Source organism: Miscanthus floridulus, chromosome 3, assembly GCF_019320115.1.
Source record: "Miscanthus floridulus cultivar M001 chromosome 3, ASM1932011v1, whole genome shotgun sequence".
In the NCBI taxonomy this organism is placed as follows: Eukaryota; Viridiplantae; Streptophyta; class Magnoliopsida; order Poales; family Poaceae; genus Miscanthus; species Miscanthus floridulus.
In genome coordinates, this window is record NC_089582.1 from 23,466,844 (window position 1) to 23,484,363 (window position 17,520).

The following is a 17,520-nucleotide window of genomic DNA, read 5'->3' on the forward strand; positions in this document are numbered from 1 at the left end:
TGCGAGGAAAACACAAAGACGATTAGAAGTAATGAGAATTGAGCGTTAGAACAAATAAATAAATAAGTGCGTAGCGTGTACCCAGGCCTGGGCGTACGAACTGAGGGGCTGGTTGCCTTGGTGGTGCGCCGGCCCACCCATCTGCAGGCGGCACTCCCGACGGAGGGCGTGCCTCTCCCTCCACTCAACGGAGACCCACTTGTCCATGATGGCCGCCCAACAGTCTTTGTGGGTGGCGCACCAAGAAGGACACATCTGCATGCCATCAAGTATTGTATTAGAAATGTTAGAATATAAAATGAAGGCTACCTATTCTTCATGGAATGAGTCAGTAACAATGTTTTATAACTTACTGCGAGGTACTGCTCCCTGGTGAGTGTCATGGTCCTGGCCTCGCTCTTCCCCGGGTACCGACCAAGGACGTCGCACGAGTGGTTGATGTCGCATTGCAGCCTCGCCTCGTAGTACAGGTCCGTGACTTGGCCCCTACATGCCCTGTCCTGCACCTTCGTCACCCAGGCGGGGTCATGCCCCTCCTCCAATGTGAAGAAGTCCTGCATACAGACATCATGTGTCCTTTCATTATTTCAAGAACATCTAATGATTTCATAGTATTGAGCAATGTAGTGTGATGTAGACTCACCCAGAACTCACGCCTGATCCGCTCATGTACGGTGCCGTACACGACATCCACGACGGAGTTGAAGTGGTCCCACGTCCAGGAAGGCGACTCAACCTAGGCGTGGGTGACCAAACCAGGGTAGTGCAGGCGGATCAGGCTGCCGAGGATCCCATTGCACTACCGATGATCACCCCCGGACACAAGTTCCCAGTTCCTATAGGAGTCAGTAAGAAGAATTGTTAGTCCGCAGTTTGGTTTTCAGCATATGAACAAGAAGAGATGCAAAATGAATGGATACTTACTTGTCGCCCTTGGGACGAATCACTGGCCTCCTCTGAAACGGGATCGGCCGCATTGGGAGCTGCGAGGACCCACACAAGTACGGTGCCGATGAGGTGCTCGAAGTGGAACCCCTCGCCACCCCCCAGAGGAAGTGTCACCCCCTCCTGTCTGGGGGGGCAGCTGCTAGTCCTCGTCGTCAATGGTCGTCGTCCGGTCCTCCTCGGGCGGGGGGACGGCAGACGACTGCACCGCCCTCCTCGGACGACCGCAGGGGCGGCGGGCCGGACGGCTCCTCGCCTCCGCCTCCGCCTCCGCCTCCGCCTCCTGAGTCGTCCTCGCGTAGAGCGAGTTGCAAGTCTGGGTCCGCCTTTCGCCCGGCATTTTGTCGAGTGCCTACAAATACAAAGAGTAAACCAGTTAGCACAATATAGACAAATATAGAGATGCAAAATGAACAAAACATAACTAGAAAATAATAATAATATAGTATTACATGAATTAGAAATAATCTTCAGGATCGGCAGCGGCCGGATCACAAGTGTCGTCATCACTAGCAATATTGTCTAACATTTCCGCCTCATCTCCATCGTTGTCATCAATGGCAACGCCAAACCGTAATCGCTCAAGCAGTGCTAAGTCTGTGGCATTTTGCACCTCTTCTCCATCATCCTCATCTCCATCATCCTCATCAATGTCATTGTCTACTTCCATGCCCATCAGCGAAAACATGTCTATGTGAAACATGCCATCTAGCCCCTCGGGTTGATAGAACTCCCCTATATATGTGTTTGGGTCAAAGTTGTAATCCTCATCGTTTGGGACAGGCACTTTGCCATGCGGTGATACCAACTGCGCAAGGTACCAACCCTCAAGAGTGGGATCTTTTTGGCACGCCCATGGAAGATAATAAACTTGCGTGGCCTGTTGAGCCACAATATAGACATTGTCTCCTTGATAGAGGGAATCTTGTCGAATTTCAACTTGTCCAATCTCAGGGGCTCTTCTCGTGACATTGGGATCGAACTGATGGCATTTGAATACGACTAGCTTATGACCTCCGCGAAGCTCAAAGTTGAGCTCGTATATTTCTTTGACTATGCCGTAGTAGTCGCGGTCATCGGTGCCGGGCGTATGAACTCCAGTATTCATGGTTTTTCGATTGGGCCGACTGAGCTCGTGGCTTCTTGTGTGGAAGCGATAGCCATTCACATCATATACGGTGAATGACTTGGCCCTATAGGGGAAGCCTTTGACAACCTGTTTCAACTCTTCATCCATTTCCACATCCATGCGTGCCTGTAAGGTGAGGGCGGATAGATCATTACTCGCTCATAGGAGCAAAGTGGGATGTCACAGATGGAATGATGTAAATTGGATGGTACCTTCTTTTCAAACCATGAAATGAAATCGGGCACACCATCTTTGAGAAGACTATCTTGTTCTTGAGGGGAAGGATCCCTATTTCCTGTCCAGTATGTATTCAGAAATTCCCTGAAAAAGCAAGAGACAAGGGGGTTGGATAGATAGACGATAGTGATGGCATATGTAACAAGCTCATTGAGAACTTACTGCACATAAGGGTTCACTTTGTCAAGGTTCAATAACACATACAACATGATAGTGCGCCACTCATCATTCCACAAGGTCTTGGTGCTCGAAGCGCTTGCCCTGCCAAGTTGACCTTTGAAAAGGCTGAGATTTGATGACCTCTCGTCGGTGTTGTAACGAGGGATTGGATTGTGCACACTGGGAAGGCTATCCTTATAGTATGATGTTGTGAAGTTTGACACCTCCTCAAGAATGAATGCCTCTGCCATTGATGCCTCAATTCTAGCTTTATTTCTACACTTTTTCCGAAGAACCTTTAGACATCTCTCGATTGGATAGCACCAACGGGCTTGCATGGGCCCCCCCATTCGTGCCTTTGTGAGGCAGGTGCAAAATCAGATGCTGCATTGAGAGGAAGAAGCCGGGTGGGAAGATCTTCTCCATCTTACAGAGCAACACAGGTGCCACTTTCTCTAAGTCATCAATCATGGCCTGAGATAGCTCCTTGGCACAAAGTTGGCGGAAGAAATAGCTCAACTCTACCAGGACGCGCCACACATGCTCAGGGACGAAACCTCTGGTCATCGCTGGAAGGAGCCGCTCAATCCATATGTGGAAGTCATGACTCTTCATCCCTAACACTCGATAAGTGGACACGTTCACTCCCCTCCTCAGATTTGCCGCATACCCATCAGGGAACATTAATGACTGAACCCACTAACATACTTCCCTCCTTTGGTCCTTCTTCAAAACGAAATCGACCGAAGTCCTTTTCCATTTCTTGCCAAGCGCGGGAGTCTTCATCACTTGCTTTGGTCTATCGCACAGTGTTGCCAGGTCCACTCTTGCCTTAACATTGTCCTTTGACTTTTCTATGTCCATGAGTGTTCCCCAAAGCGCCTCGGCGATATTCTTCTCTATGTGCATTAAATCAATGTTGTGTGGAAGAAGAAGATCGTTGAAATAGGGAAGCCTAGTCAAGCCCAATTTATGAGCCCACATGTGGTACTGACCATATCCATCAAAACGACCTTTCTCTTTATCAACTTTGAGAGCCTCTATCTTAGCGTGGATCTTGGCAACGGTCATCATCTGAGGTGCAGGATCGGTGACTTCAACACCTTTTGTGAAGTTCTTGATGTCTCGTCTGAATGGATGGTCAAGGGGGAGGAACTGACGATGTTGGTCGAACAAAGAAAACTTGCCACCACTCATCAACCAAGTGAACCTCACACCTGCCTTGCATATTGGGCATGGGAACTTCCCGTGAACACACCACCCGCAGAATAGGCCATATGCTAGGAAGTCATGCAGGGAGTAGTGGTACCACACATGCATTGTGAAGTTTCTCTGTAGCTCGGTCATATGTCAGTACCCCCTTTTCCCAAGCATTGATCAAATCATCGAACACAGGCTCCATGAACACACCCATATTGTTCCCCGGATGTCTAGGAATTATCAGCGACAAAAATACGTTCTTGGGTTGAAAGATGACACCGGGGGGAGATTCAGGGGTATCATGAACATGGGCCAACAAGTGTATGGGGCCACGGACAATCCATACGGGTTGAACCCATCTGTTGCCAATGCTACACATACATTGCGAGCCTCCTCAGCTTTAACACAATGTATGCCATCAAAATTGGTCCAGGCGTCGCCATCCGATGGGTGTACCATCTTGTCCGGATTGTACCTTTTGCCATTTTTGTGCCATGTCATCTGTTTCACGGACTCCTCTATCATGTATAGCCGTTGGATCCTCGGTATGAAAGGAAGGTATCGTAGGACCTTCATAGGGATACTCAGCTGGTCCTTCTTGCCATCACTAGTGTCGACCTCCAGGTACCTAGAGGATTTGCACTTTGGACAGTGCGTTGCTCCCTCGTGATCTTTCCTAAAAAGGACACATCCATTTGGACAAGCATGGATTTGCTCATACGGCATCTTAAGTGCACGAAGAAGTTTCTGTGACTCATACAAGTTCTTTGGCAGGATGTGATCCTCCGGAAGCAAGGATCCAAAAACTGCCAACATACCATCGAAGTTGTCCCGACTCATGCTAAACTGCGACTTCAACCCCATGATGCATCCAATTGCATCCAGCTGCGATACCATTGTCTTTTCGTGCAAGGGCTTCTGCGCTGAAGACAACATATCATAGAACGCCTTTGCGCTTTCCTCTAGCTTCTCCTCCAATCCTTCACCGAACCATGCCTGCTGAATGTCATCCATCCAGTCTGCTACCCCGCCATCTCCATCATAATCCTCGAGATGCTGTCTCACCACCTCCTCTCTAATATAATCGGCTTCACCATGGTGGATCCAGCGGGTATAGTTTGCCGTGAATCCATACTTGATAAGATCTTCCCCCACGAGCCTCTTAATTTTTCTTTTCTTGTTGCCACATCTGCTGCACGAACACGGCATCCGGGCTGACCCTTTAGCAGCCTCGCCAAATGCATGTTCCAGGAAAGCATTGGTCTTGGTCATCCATTCTGGGGTCATACTTGCGTGGCCCGTGTACATCCACTCACGGTTATCCATCCTCTGACACATGCATATGTAAGCGAGTAATAAAAACTACAGGTAAATCCACAAGGCGTTCCTACTATACATCTAATAGGTGAAGGATAGGTCCTAATCCCACCCGAAGATGTGTAGATGAGGTTGGCTTCCATGGTCCGCTCCTATCCAAGATAGAATTTTGGCAGCACCTCCCTACTGTTCTCACAATACACGTCCTGGTAGGAAGATTGTGTATCAGGAGAACAATGAGGAGGTGGTGCCGAAACTCTGTCTCGGACAGGAGCAGGCCACGGAAACCAACCCATCTACGCATCCACGGGCTGTCCAAAAAACATGGACAATCCAAAATAGGTACGGAATTTGGTATGCAAAGATCTGCATACCAACGACCGTATCTCTTTCAGACGGGAGACGCCTAACTGGGGTTACACGAGATACAAGTATGGAAGATGGGTTATACCTAGGGTGTCGGTGAGGTCAGGCTAGTGGGGCGGTGGCGAGTCACTGCAGTGGTGAGGCGACACGGTGCAGGCAGAACCGCAACGCTGACGAAGACGATCGGGGTCGCCGAGTGCCTCCCAATGGTCCTCGTCCTACAAAGAAAAGGCAAATGGTTAGACTCCATTGAAAATTTTGGCAGCACCTCCCCTGCACAGAGAGGTTCCCAAAACCTGCAGAAAACATTGGCACGAAGGCCAACAACCACATGTATACCAAACATAGGCACGAAGGCCATCAACCACATACATACAACAATAACTACTACTAACACTAAAACTATTAACAACAACTACAACTACTACTGTCACTATGACTTACTGACTAATACTAACACTACTAATTAACTACTACTACTAACACTACTACTTACTAACTAATACTAACATTAGGGCATACCTTGCCAGCGAGAATGCGAAGACCGAGGGCCGGCGACGACAACGGGGACGACCGCTACGGCGTGAGGGTCGACGAACTGAGGCGGCACCTTTCTTCTCCTCTCTTCTCCTCTTCTCCCCTTCTCCTTCTCTCCTCCCTTCTCTTTCTTCTTCTTCCTCCTCCCCTTCTTCTCCTTCCTCCTTTCCTTCCTCCTCTTCCTCCTACCTCCTCCTTCCTACTGCGGCCGCGTGGACGCGGCGGGCGCGGGGCCGAGGCGCGCGGGCGCGCGGGCAGCCGGCGGCGGTGGCGCGGTGGCTCTGGCGGCGGCGGCGCAATGGCTATGGCACGGCGGCGCGGTGGCTACGGCGCGCGTGTGTGTGCGTGTGTGGTGTGTGCATGGTGTGTGTGCGTGTGTCCGGTTTTTTTATATTTCAAACCTCTTTGCCGAGTGCCAGATCTGGGGCACTCGGCAAAGAAGAAAGTATTTTGCCGAGTGCCCCCGATCTAGCACTCGGTGAAATAAAAAATTAAAAAAAAATCCTGTCCTGGCTTTGCCGAGTGCCTAGGGCTAGCACTCGGCAAAATATTCACTTTGCCGAGTGCCAAACCTTGGCACTCGGCAAAATAATTTTTTTTGTTTTTTGCCACCAACTTTTTTTCTTAGATTTGTATTTGTACCATGAACAACATGTTCAAATTTGGCACAATTTCATTGCTGTTTGCTATATTTCTTCACTTTATTTTGTTTTCTTGCAATTTTTTTGGAAAATGTAGGTTTGAACTGTAGGTGCATCGAATAATAGTTTTGATCCATTCCAAAAATGTTATTCTTGTTTGTTAGTGTCACTTTATGCTAAATCTAGAAACTGTCTCTAAATTTCGATCAACGTGCTCATGGGGCAACGTCGCGAACTTGCGTGCGAGTGGTTATTTAATTCTATAAAATTCAAACGAATCCCGAAAATCATGAAACTTGGCGAGATGTCGTGATATCACATGCATATGCGGTGGTAAAAATTTCAAAACGTTTGGAGGATGTCATCATGTATGGTGTTCACAAACCAAGACATGGTTTGTGAACACCATACATGATGACGTCCTCCAAACATTTTCAAATTTTTACCACCGCATATGCATGTGATATCACGACATCTCGCCAAGTTTCATGATTTTTGGGATTCGTTTGAATTTTATAGAATTAAATAACCACTCGCATGCAAGTTCGCGACGTTGCCCCGTGAGCACGTTGATCGAAATTTGGAGACAGTTCCTAGATTTAGCATAAAGTGACACTAACAAACAAGAATAACATTTTTGGAATGGATCAAAACTATTATTCGATGCACCTGCAGTTCAAACCTACATTTTCTGGAAAATTGCAAGAAAACGAAATAAAGTGAAGAAATATAGCAAATAGCAATGAAATTGTGCCAAATTTGAACATGTTGTTCATGGTACAAATACAAATCTAAGAAAAAAAGTTGATGGCAAAAAAACAAAAAAATTATTTTGCCGAGTGCCAAGGTTTGGCACTCGGCAAAGTGAATATTTTGCCGAGTGCTAGCCCTAGGCACTCGGCAAAGCCAATATTTTACCGAGTGCCAAACAGAAGGCACTCGACAAAGAGGACGGTGTTGGGTACCGTTATCCCCGGGAGCCTCTTTGCTGAGTGCCCAACTTTGCCGAGTGTCTGGCACTGGGCAAAGTTTGGCTTTGCCGAGTGCCTTATTTTGCCGAATGCCAGACACTCGGCAAAGCCCTATTTGCCGAGTGCCAAGTTTCGCCGAGTGCGGCACTCGGCAAAGGTGGCCTTTGCCGAGTACCCGATATTTGGCACTCGGCAAAGATTTGAGCACTGGGCAAAATCCCGGTTTCCTGTAGTGCATCCTTCCTCTCCAACGTGCCCGAGCGCAGCCGCCTGCCTTTGTCGCTCTCCATCGCGCCTCCGCCCCACCGCGGCCTTCTACAGCGCGCCCGCCTCTCCTAGTGCTGGTGATGGTACTATCATCGCACGCGCCCAGCCTACATCGCTCGCTCCTCTCTCCTGCACATCGCGCGTGTCCACCTTTGTTGGTCAGGCCACTCCCTCCTGCGTGCATTGGGCTGGTGGTGCTCGCGCGCCGCTGCTCGCCGCCGTCTCCCACCCCGAGGTCAGAATTGACCGGCCCCGGGCCCCTCCCTCTATGTTGTTTAGATGTTTCAGAGGTATGCTGTAAGTGTTTTATATGAATGTTGCAAAAGTAGATCAGGATGTTGCATATGTTGCAAGTATTTCAGAGGTGTGTTGCAAGTGGGCATGCTGCAAACGTTTGTTCGAAATGTTTCATCTGTTTCCAACATATGTTGCAAGTGTTTCGATCTGGATGTTGCATATGTTTCACACATATATGTCGCAAAAGTATTGTTGACAGTTCGTATATGTGTATATAGGAAAGGGGATTCCGCAAGCGCACAGAACTATCGTGTAGCACTTCGCTTGGTGAGAACCAAGTGTCGAATTTATATTTTTCCAAAGGAAGGCGGATGGGCGTGTTTGGGAACTATGGTTAGGTAGGCTAGGTAGGTGTGTTTAGCAACATGGGGTTGATGAAGGTAGTGTGGATGATGGATGGAAAAAGATAAGGGGATATCACGACAAGCAGAGGTAGCTAGAAGTGTAGTGTGGTTGAGTGGAAGAGTAGAGCAACTAATCTTATAAGCAACAAAGATAAACTAGTGATAGTCAGAACGTCCTTAGTACGAGGGGTGTACCTGCCCTGAATTCAATGAGGTACAAAGCATAATGAGCCCTACATTTTAATAACTAGACCCAACATGGTGGAATATAGGAGAAGGATAGGGCTGTCACCACCTACCAACTACCACAATCTATCCAATGATCTAGCCATACCTGCAGGCAAGATATAGCCTAAGCACCACGCTTAATCTATAAACTCGCTGCTTCAATTCGAGCTCCGGTGAAATGAGATCGAAGCACCCTAACCAGACGGTAGGACAAGTACTAACGATGAACGTACTAACCACTAAGATAACTATGATGCTAATGCTAAATAACAAACACCTAACCTCACTAACGATGAACAAGAGCAAGATAGGATTTGAACTAAGCAAAGCTATATTACTGAATAAAATACTTGAACAAAGTAAAGTACTGAATAAAATAAATGCTAAATGAAAGATTACAAAGGAGCTATACCAGACTAGAAGACTCTTTCAGACTCCGAGGCGAGCTTTGCTCTAACTCTATCACTACTAGCTAGCTACTACTTCTAAAGCTACTGCTCTTGAGAGCTTGCTGGAAGCATGGAATGCTTGAGGGATGATCTTTCACCGAGCACCACTGCCCCTTTTATACTGTGTAGAGGGCAGGAGGGTACTTGTAGGAAACAAGTGAGGTGGTGGGGGTGCCTTGGGCATTGGGCGACACCAAGGGGCGTCGGTCGACCGTCCACTGCACCGCCTCACCATCCAACAGTGATGGATGGCTCCCAAAGGCGGTTGCATGGCAGATAGGTCGATTACTTTGACAGGTAAGGCGGTAAGAAGGTCGGTTGGAGCTCCTCAAGTGTATGACGGTGGACCGAGTGATCCAAGGCAGCTCCATCTCCACCTTCGTATCAAACTGACGTTGGATCAACGCTAGAGAGGCAGTGTGGAGGCTCTCCCATGGATCAGTGATGTGGCAGGGGCAGGGGGGCATTAGCCGACGTGGCCCTGTGGGCCCACGGCCCCCTACCAGATCCACTTGCCTTATATGCACCTCTTTTGTACATTTTGTGAAAATTCCTGCATACAAATAATTTTTCCAAGCACAAGCGGAACTAGGTGAATTATAAACAAAAATTGACACTTGTGATGTCATTTTACCTTGGTTTTGGGTGGAATGTTGATGGTTAAAATGGGTGTTAGTGACCATCAACAAGTATGTTTGAAATGGTTTTAGCCATTTCAGTCCTATGTTGTAATAAGTGTTTTTATGTTGCAAGCTGAAAGTGTTTTATCTAGATGCTGCAATTGTTTCACACACATATTTCAAGTGTATGTTTCAAATGTTTTATCTCCTTCAGACATATGTTGCATCCAAGTGTTTCATATTTCAGAGCTAGAGAGTCATGGGGCACAGCCCGGGCATCGGGGACTAGGGCGTGGTGAGCCAGGGCTGGCGGGTGGGGCATGCCGGGGCCTAGCAGTAGAGGTGTGCGGCGCACCTAGGATCATGCAGACGAAGCGCGCTCATCCAGACGTCCTCATCATGGCTCGTGGGTCCTACCCGTGCGAAGAGAGGAGGGAGTTCAGGGGAAAGGAGTGTGTGGGTGTAGCGGTGCGTGCGGGGAGGAGGCACGGCGTCCGAACTTGTGGAGAGGGAGGAAGGAGGAAGGAAGAAGGAGCAGCGAGCACGGCGTTTCCGTGGGCGTGCGTGACGGAGGAGGCGTGGGCGTCCGGACGCGCGCTTCTGTCCGGACGTCCGGGCATTAGCATCTCCCTTTGTGATTCATTCTTGAATGATGGTAATAAAGGCTTATTGGGATATTATGATCTCATATGAGTTATATGTCCATTGTGTGATGTTATGTCCTGACCAATTGATGAACATGGTAACTATACTTCGTCCGTTCCAAATTATAAGATATTTTAGTTTTTTTATAAATTGTTTTTACTATGTATTTTGATATAGTATCTATGTTTATAGTAAAAGATGTAGAAAAAAATCCAAGAAAAAACTCTAGGAAAACTCAAATGTCACACAATTTAGAATGAGAGAAGAATATATTAAATAAATTGATCACTATTGTAGGTATAATACCAATTGTTTAAGGTAACTATGCAAGCCTTGTGGACAGTAATTTAGCATATTACAATGGAGCAAGATCCTACGTGAAGAATGTGGTTCATTCAAGTTTAATTGTTGTATTCAAACAGCCTCTGAGAAAGAAAGTCCTCAACATTGTATATCTTCGTGAATTATAATTTTGATAATTCTATTGCTGATTAACAACATAAAGGGTGGAGGATAAACCGATATGCTATTTAGTGGCCAAAATAGTAAGTTGATTAAGCAAATACTTCTCTTTTTAATGAAATACGTACACTTGCTCAGATGCATTCGCGAAGAAAGTTGATTAAGCATACACTATGAACGTGGAAACATTATCTCTGTTTAGGCCATGTTAGGATATTATCGCTACTCCAATCCATACCAACACATGTGGATTGATGTGAATCCAACTATATCCAAATAAGGCTTTGTTTGGCTGCACACAAATCCACCCCAATCCACGTTAAATCCACCTCAATCCCTCCCTCCCAAACCATGTGGATTGGGGTGGATTTGTGTGCAACCAAACAAGCCCTAAGGCCTTATTTGGATACATGTGTATTTACTTCAATCCACATTAATTCCACTCCAATCCACTTCAACACATGTGGATTGAGATGAATACATGCGTATCCAAACAAAGACTAAGACAAAGTGTTGCTGCCTGCTGTCCCTAGCTCCCTGTCTGTCGTGCTCGTGATCCACCGCGTGTGCTTGGTGATGAGCGCACGGGCCTCGATGGCCGCCGCGTGCTCGGGGGTGCCACGCGGGAAGAAGACCACGACGTTTCATGCAGAGCAGCAGCAGGACTCACGGTAGAGCTCGTCATGGTTCGTGCATCCTGCTGCATGTCGCTCGCTTCGTCGTCGCCCACCTCGCCATGGTGTACAGCGCCTCCTGCCGCGAGCAAGTGGGATCACACGGCACGTCGACATATGATGACGAAGATGCAAGAAGCTAGCTAGCTGGCCAGACTCCAGAGACCAGAGGCTTTCACCGATGGTGTCCGTGCGCCAAGCCCACCACGTGCCCGACTGACTTTGCGCGGTGCGGTAGTGACCGGACGCTGGTCAGAAGGTGACTGGACGTGTCTGGTACTCAACCCTAGGTCTCGGTCAGGGGCGTTGCACTGACCAAACGCTGGGATCAGACTCGGGTGCTGAGTCTGGTCAGTTGGCGCAGAGGAGAAGCTGTGCTCAGTGGCAACCGGACCCTGCATAGTGTTTGTGATCGTACGTGCAGGGGCCGCGTCAGGTCAAGTGTGATGCATGCTGGCGTTAGCACCGCTAGAGCGTGGAGCAGAGAGGTGTGTGAACCGGACGCCCAGGCACATCAGGTCTACATTGACTAGATGCGTCCAGTCAGTAAAAATCCTCCCTAGATGCTTATTGGACTCAATCGGACGCGCCGTGGCCATGAGTCCGGTTGATCTGAGCGCCGCGTCTGGTCATCCTATGACTGTGGCATTGAACGTTTAGTTACTGTTGAGATCGAGCAGCATAGATTTAAATGGGGACATGTGGACAGTTGTGGGCGACCGGACGCTGGCCAAACGGACGTAGGGGCGCGTCCGGTCAGTGCATCCGGTCAGCCCGAGAGTGCCCAATGGCTCTTTGAGTCTTGGGGCTCTATAAATAGGAAGGTACCGGCTTGAGGCTCACTCTCTTGGCACTTTAACATACTTGACATCCTTGTGAGCCTAAGCAAACACCTCCCACTCATTTCTATCTTTGATTCATCATCATAGTGAGATTGGGAGTGATTCCAAGGGCATTTGCTTGAGTGATTGCATCTAGTGGCACTTGGGGATCGTTGTGACAGTGAATTTCTTGTTTCTCTTGATGGTTGCCACCACCTAGATGGCTTGGAGCAGCGGAGGAGCTTCGACATGAGTTGGTGATTGTTCATGGCCGGCTCCATTGATTGTGAGGGGTCTTGCACATTCTCGGCGAAGAGCCGCAAGGTAGCTCTAGTAAATTGCTCGTGTCATTGAGTTACCTCACTTGTGGGTAGGTTCTTGCGTTGTCCAATTGTGTGGATGTGGTTCATGCAACACCTCTTAGCCACTAAACCACCAAGTGTTGGTCGATACAATGGGGACTAGAGTGCTAGCAAGCACATGAACCTCGGGAGAAAAATCTTGTGTCTCTTGTGTGATCAGATTTCTCCCGATGATTGGATTGACTACATTGTGATTGGTTCAATTTCTCTACTCGGTGGTATAATCATCATATCCCCTCCTTTACATTGTTGCAAACTAGTTGCCATGCTCTTTAGTGTAGCTAGTCTTTGAGAGCCTGTTAGTTCGGTTAGTGTGGCTCTTTAGTTAGTCTTTGAGAGCACACTAGCTTAGTGAGTAGTGACTTAGCTCTTGTGTGTGCCTAGTGATCATAGCAACTAAAATTGTTGAGATAGGTGGCTTGCAACCCTTGTAGAGCTAGAGCAAAATTGTATTACGCTATTTGTTGTACTAATTAATTGCTCTAGTGCCTTGTAGAATTTTTAAATAGGCTATTCACACCCCTCTAGCCATATTAGGACCTTTAAAGTGGTATCAGAGCCATGGTCACTGTTGATTGAAGGCTTAACAACCTTAGTGTCAAAAGATGGCTCAAATTGTGTTCAACCATGTGGAGGGCAAACCACCGTTCTTTGATGTTACATGTTATGACTATTGGAAGAGAAAAATGAAGATGTACCTTGGTTTAATCAATGACCAAGTGTGGGATGTGACCGAGAGTGACTTTGTGATTCTTGATCTGGACATTCTCACCGACAATGACAAGGCCAACAAGCAATGCAATACAATTGCTCTCAACACCATCTACAATACCATTGATTCCAAGATGTTTGAGCAAATCAAGGATTGTGAGAGAGGTAGTGAGGTGTGGAAGAGATTGGAGAAAACATATGAGGGCACACCAGCGGTGAAGAGTGCCAAGTTGTACATCCTCAAGGACAAGTTGACAAGCTTCAAAATAAAGGATGATGAGAGCATTCCATAGATGTTCTATCAATTGCAAGTGATTGTCAATGACTTGAAGGCTTTGGGTGAAAAGATCAATGATGATGATGTCTCTCATCGGTTCTTGATGTGCTTACCTCCAAGACTTGAGATATTGAGATTGATTATCATTAGATGAGGATTGAAGCAACTCACCCCTAACCAAGTACTAGGTGATGTCATGACACAAGAGACATACTATGTGGAAAGGGAGGGGGTTGACAAGGATGAGAAGAAAGAAGATGAAGACAAGAAGAAGAAGAAGAGTGTAGCATTCAAGGCTAGCTCATCATCCAAGAACAAGGGCAAGTCCAAGAAAGTATCAAGTGATGATGAAGATGCTAGTGACATTGATGATGAAGCTATGGCTCTCTTTGTGCGCAAGATGGGCAAATTCATGAAGAAGAAGGGCTATGGTGCAAGAAAGAGAAGAGATCACAACAAGGAGTATATGAGGAGATGCTACAAGTGCAAGAGCCTAGATCACATTGTAGCAGATTGTCCCTACAATAGTGATAATGATGAGGATGACAAGAAGCACAAGAAGGAAAAGAAAGAAAAGTAGGAGAAGAAAATGATCTTCCAAAAGAAGAAGAAGGGTGGAAGCTATGTGGTGACTTGGGATAGTGATGGCTCTTTAGATAGTGATGACTCTAGTGATGATGACAAGAAGTCAATCAAGAAGGCACTAGCAAGCATCACCATCAACAACAAGCCTTCCATCTTTGACACTCCATCGACATGCCTCATGGCAAAGCCTACCAAGGTAAAATATGATGTGAGCAATGATGATTGTGAAAGTGATGATTGTAGGAGTGATGATGATGAGGAGTACATCAAGGAGGAGCTCTTGAACATGTGTGAGCAAGCGCACACTTGCTTTGAGATGAAGAGAAAGGAGTGCAAAGAATTGCGCAAGAAGATCAAATCTCTTGAGCAATTGTTTGATGAGCTCAATGCTACTCATGAGAGTCTAAAGGAAGACCATGAGGATCTTGGCAAAGCTCACTCTAAGCTTGAAAAGGCTCACTCCTTTCTCCTCGATCAAGTCAAGGAGGAAGCCAAGAAGGAGCAAGTGATAGTGTCATGTGATGTGGGACTAACATGTGATATTCTTGATAAATCTTTTTATAAGCCCATTATTGTTGCTCCCACTAACCCCTCTTGTAACACCACCACTTCTACTTCACCTTTGAGTGATGGTTTCACTTGTGATGCCTCACTAACACTACTACAGATTGACTTATCACTATCACCACTTTCACTGTCGTAGCAATAGAAGCGACTATGTTTTACTTCCATCATCGGTTGGACCGATAGCGAGGCCTCCTGCCAAAGGAAACCGGCAGTTGAGACTTCTACCACCGATGGGTTAATAGTAGATGCGGCAGTGGTATTTTCTCCACCGCATGAAAAGTTGAGCTGACTAGATAGGCGTTCTGGCTGCCGGCCCTACACGATCGTTTGGTCTACCGGCAATAGTAAATTCAGCGTGAGTTATTTTCCCATTTCCCAACTACCCACAATACAGTTGCATCACCATTCCACTTGTCCATCTTCAAGGTTGGCGCATTGTTCCTCTCTTCATTGCATGCCTCACACCATGCCGCCACCACCTTCCGCATGGCTGGCTCATTGTTCCTCTCGCAATTTGTGTGAACCATTGCACGCCTCACGCCACGCCACCGTCAGATCCAAAGGCAAGGGTAATGCTTTCGCACTGCACTGATGGATCTTTGTCGAATTATTTTCCTCTTTAGTGATCTCATTACTAAGGAAGCTCTCATCCTACTGCACAATGATGATAGCAGGCTCTTCGAAATGGAGGTGACCCCCAACAACAGGAACGCACTGGCCAACCTTACAGAAGATGTTGTTCTAGAGATCCTCTGCTGCCTCCCCGCCCGCTCCTTGTTGTGCTACAAATGTGTCTATCGCTCCTAAAACCGCCTCATCTCCAACAACCATAAGGTGTTGCCCCAAACTGTGGCCGACTTCTTCTATGATGGAGAGAAAGGCGAGCGAAACTTCACCAGTGTCACCAATGAATGCCCTAACTTGTCCTTCTTGCCCTTCCCCATTGACAAAGTAGTTGTCTTAGATTGCTGCAATGGCCTCATTCTATGCTTGTGCATTGAGGTTGCTGGATCCTGCTATGTCGTCTGCAATTCGGCAACCAAGAATTTGTGGGTACTACAGCCTAGAATCCATGTTGTTGGTTAGGCTCGATTGGGGTTTGATCTGACAGCCTCCTCGCACTTCCATGTGATTGAATTTGTGGAGGAGGATGAAGTTGAGTGCCTATGTGTGGAGATCTACTCATCTCAAACTACAACATGGATCTATCAGGAATCTAAATGGGGCCAGGACAATGATGATGTGATACGTTCAAGATCAGCAAGTGTGTTGGTTGTCTGCACATTATGGGGTACTCTCTGATACTTATTGTGGATATGGAGGGAAAGACATGGAGGAAAAATCCTAGGCCTCGTGGTACTCTACCTGAAAGGATCAAGATGCTCAAGAGGGGGGGGGTGAATTGGGCTAATTCTCAATTTTCTTGCAATAATCAAATCCTACGGATAGCCCAATTAATCCCTTGTGCCTAGAAAAATGTTTCTATTAAATTAATGCACAAAAGACTTGCAACCTATGTTCTAAACTTACTCTAGCATGGAAATTCTATGAATGTAAAGACAAGTATTGAATTGCTCAAAGTAAATACTTAAGGTAAATGCTCAAAGTAAATGGAGAGAGGAACACGGCGATGTTTTGCCGAGGTATCGGAGAGTCGCCACTCCCCACTAGTCCTCGTTGGAGCACCCACGCAAGGGTGTAGCTCCCCCTTGATCCGCGTGTGGCAGAACCGCCTAATCTAATGCCTCACAGGAGTGCTTGTCTTCCATTAGACACTAAGCACTCGAGGGAGAACACTAGATTACTCGGTTTTGTTGGACACACCCTAGGGGAGAACCCGAAAATTCATATTTTTGCCATTAGGATCACAAATGAGAGAATAAAGCTTACATCATTCGTAACCATTTCTTACATCACTTTTAATACAACGTCAGAGTGTAATATCTATTAATATAACAGCGGAATGAAATCATATTATCAGAGTTGTAAACAATTTAATTGAACAGCGGAATATAAACATGTGATCAGAGTTACAGTGGAAATAAACCTCTATTAATGACATGATGAAGTATTGATATATAAACTACAACAACAGATTATTAAACTTCCATTTATAAAAGCATTTGGTGAGAGTTATAAATAACAACTACGATCGTAGCGTAAAGGAAATCCTCGCTGAGCCCACCAGGAGGAATCCATACACAAAGGTCAGCTCTAGCATCCACCTGTCACCTGCAACAGGGGGAATAAAACCTTGAGTACTCAATTGTACTCAGCAAGACTTACCCGATAGGAGAAAAAGAAAAGACTCCAAGGATATGCAAAGCTATTTGGCTTGTGGGTTCATTGCATTTGCAGGAAGCATTACTAAACGTGCATCCTTATATTCGATTTCTTTATTAAAAGCCGCATTGGTTCATTAACTAACCATTCTATGTAAGCACATGTGCTACTTTCAAGCAGGTGGTAAGCAATCAGATTTCCTTTGTCCACCTTCCATCTTTTAGTTCTTACTACGATGCTAAATCGTTGACAAGCCGCACCAGATCGCCCGGCGATTCGCGAATCAATGCCCCCAGCTGGGTACCCCAAAAACACATGCCCTGCTTATACCCTAGGCACAAGCAGGACCAACCCATCACTCTCCTGTCCTGGGTGTCCAGGTCCTCGTCCAAACTGGGACTCCAAGCCCCCGCCCCTGAGTCCCGG

The 17,520-nt window shown here is 46.8% G+C and overlaps 1 protein-coding gene across 1 annotated transcript; it reads right to left on the reverse strand.

The window, feature by feature from the left end:
• Nucleotides 1-305: 305 nt before the first annotated feature.
• Nucleotides 306-4,996, reverse strand: LOC136543331 (uncharacterized). The gene is made up of 4 exons (XM_066535806.1): nucleotides 4,052-4,996; nucleotides 1,202-1,297; nucleotides 644-736; nucleotides 306-554 (listed from the first exon to the last, which is right to left on the reverse strand). The coding sequence occupies exons 1-4, from the start codon at nucleotides 4,994-4,996 to the stop codon at nucleotides 306-308; spliced, it is 1,383 nt and encodes a 460-aa protein (XP_066391903.1).
• Nucleotides 4,997-17,520: the final 12,524 nt, after the last annotated feature.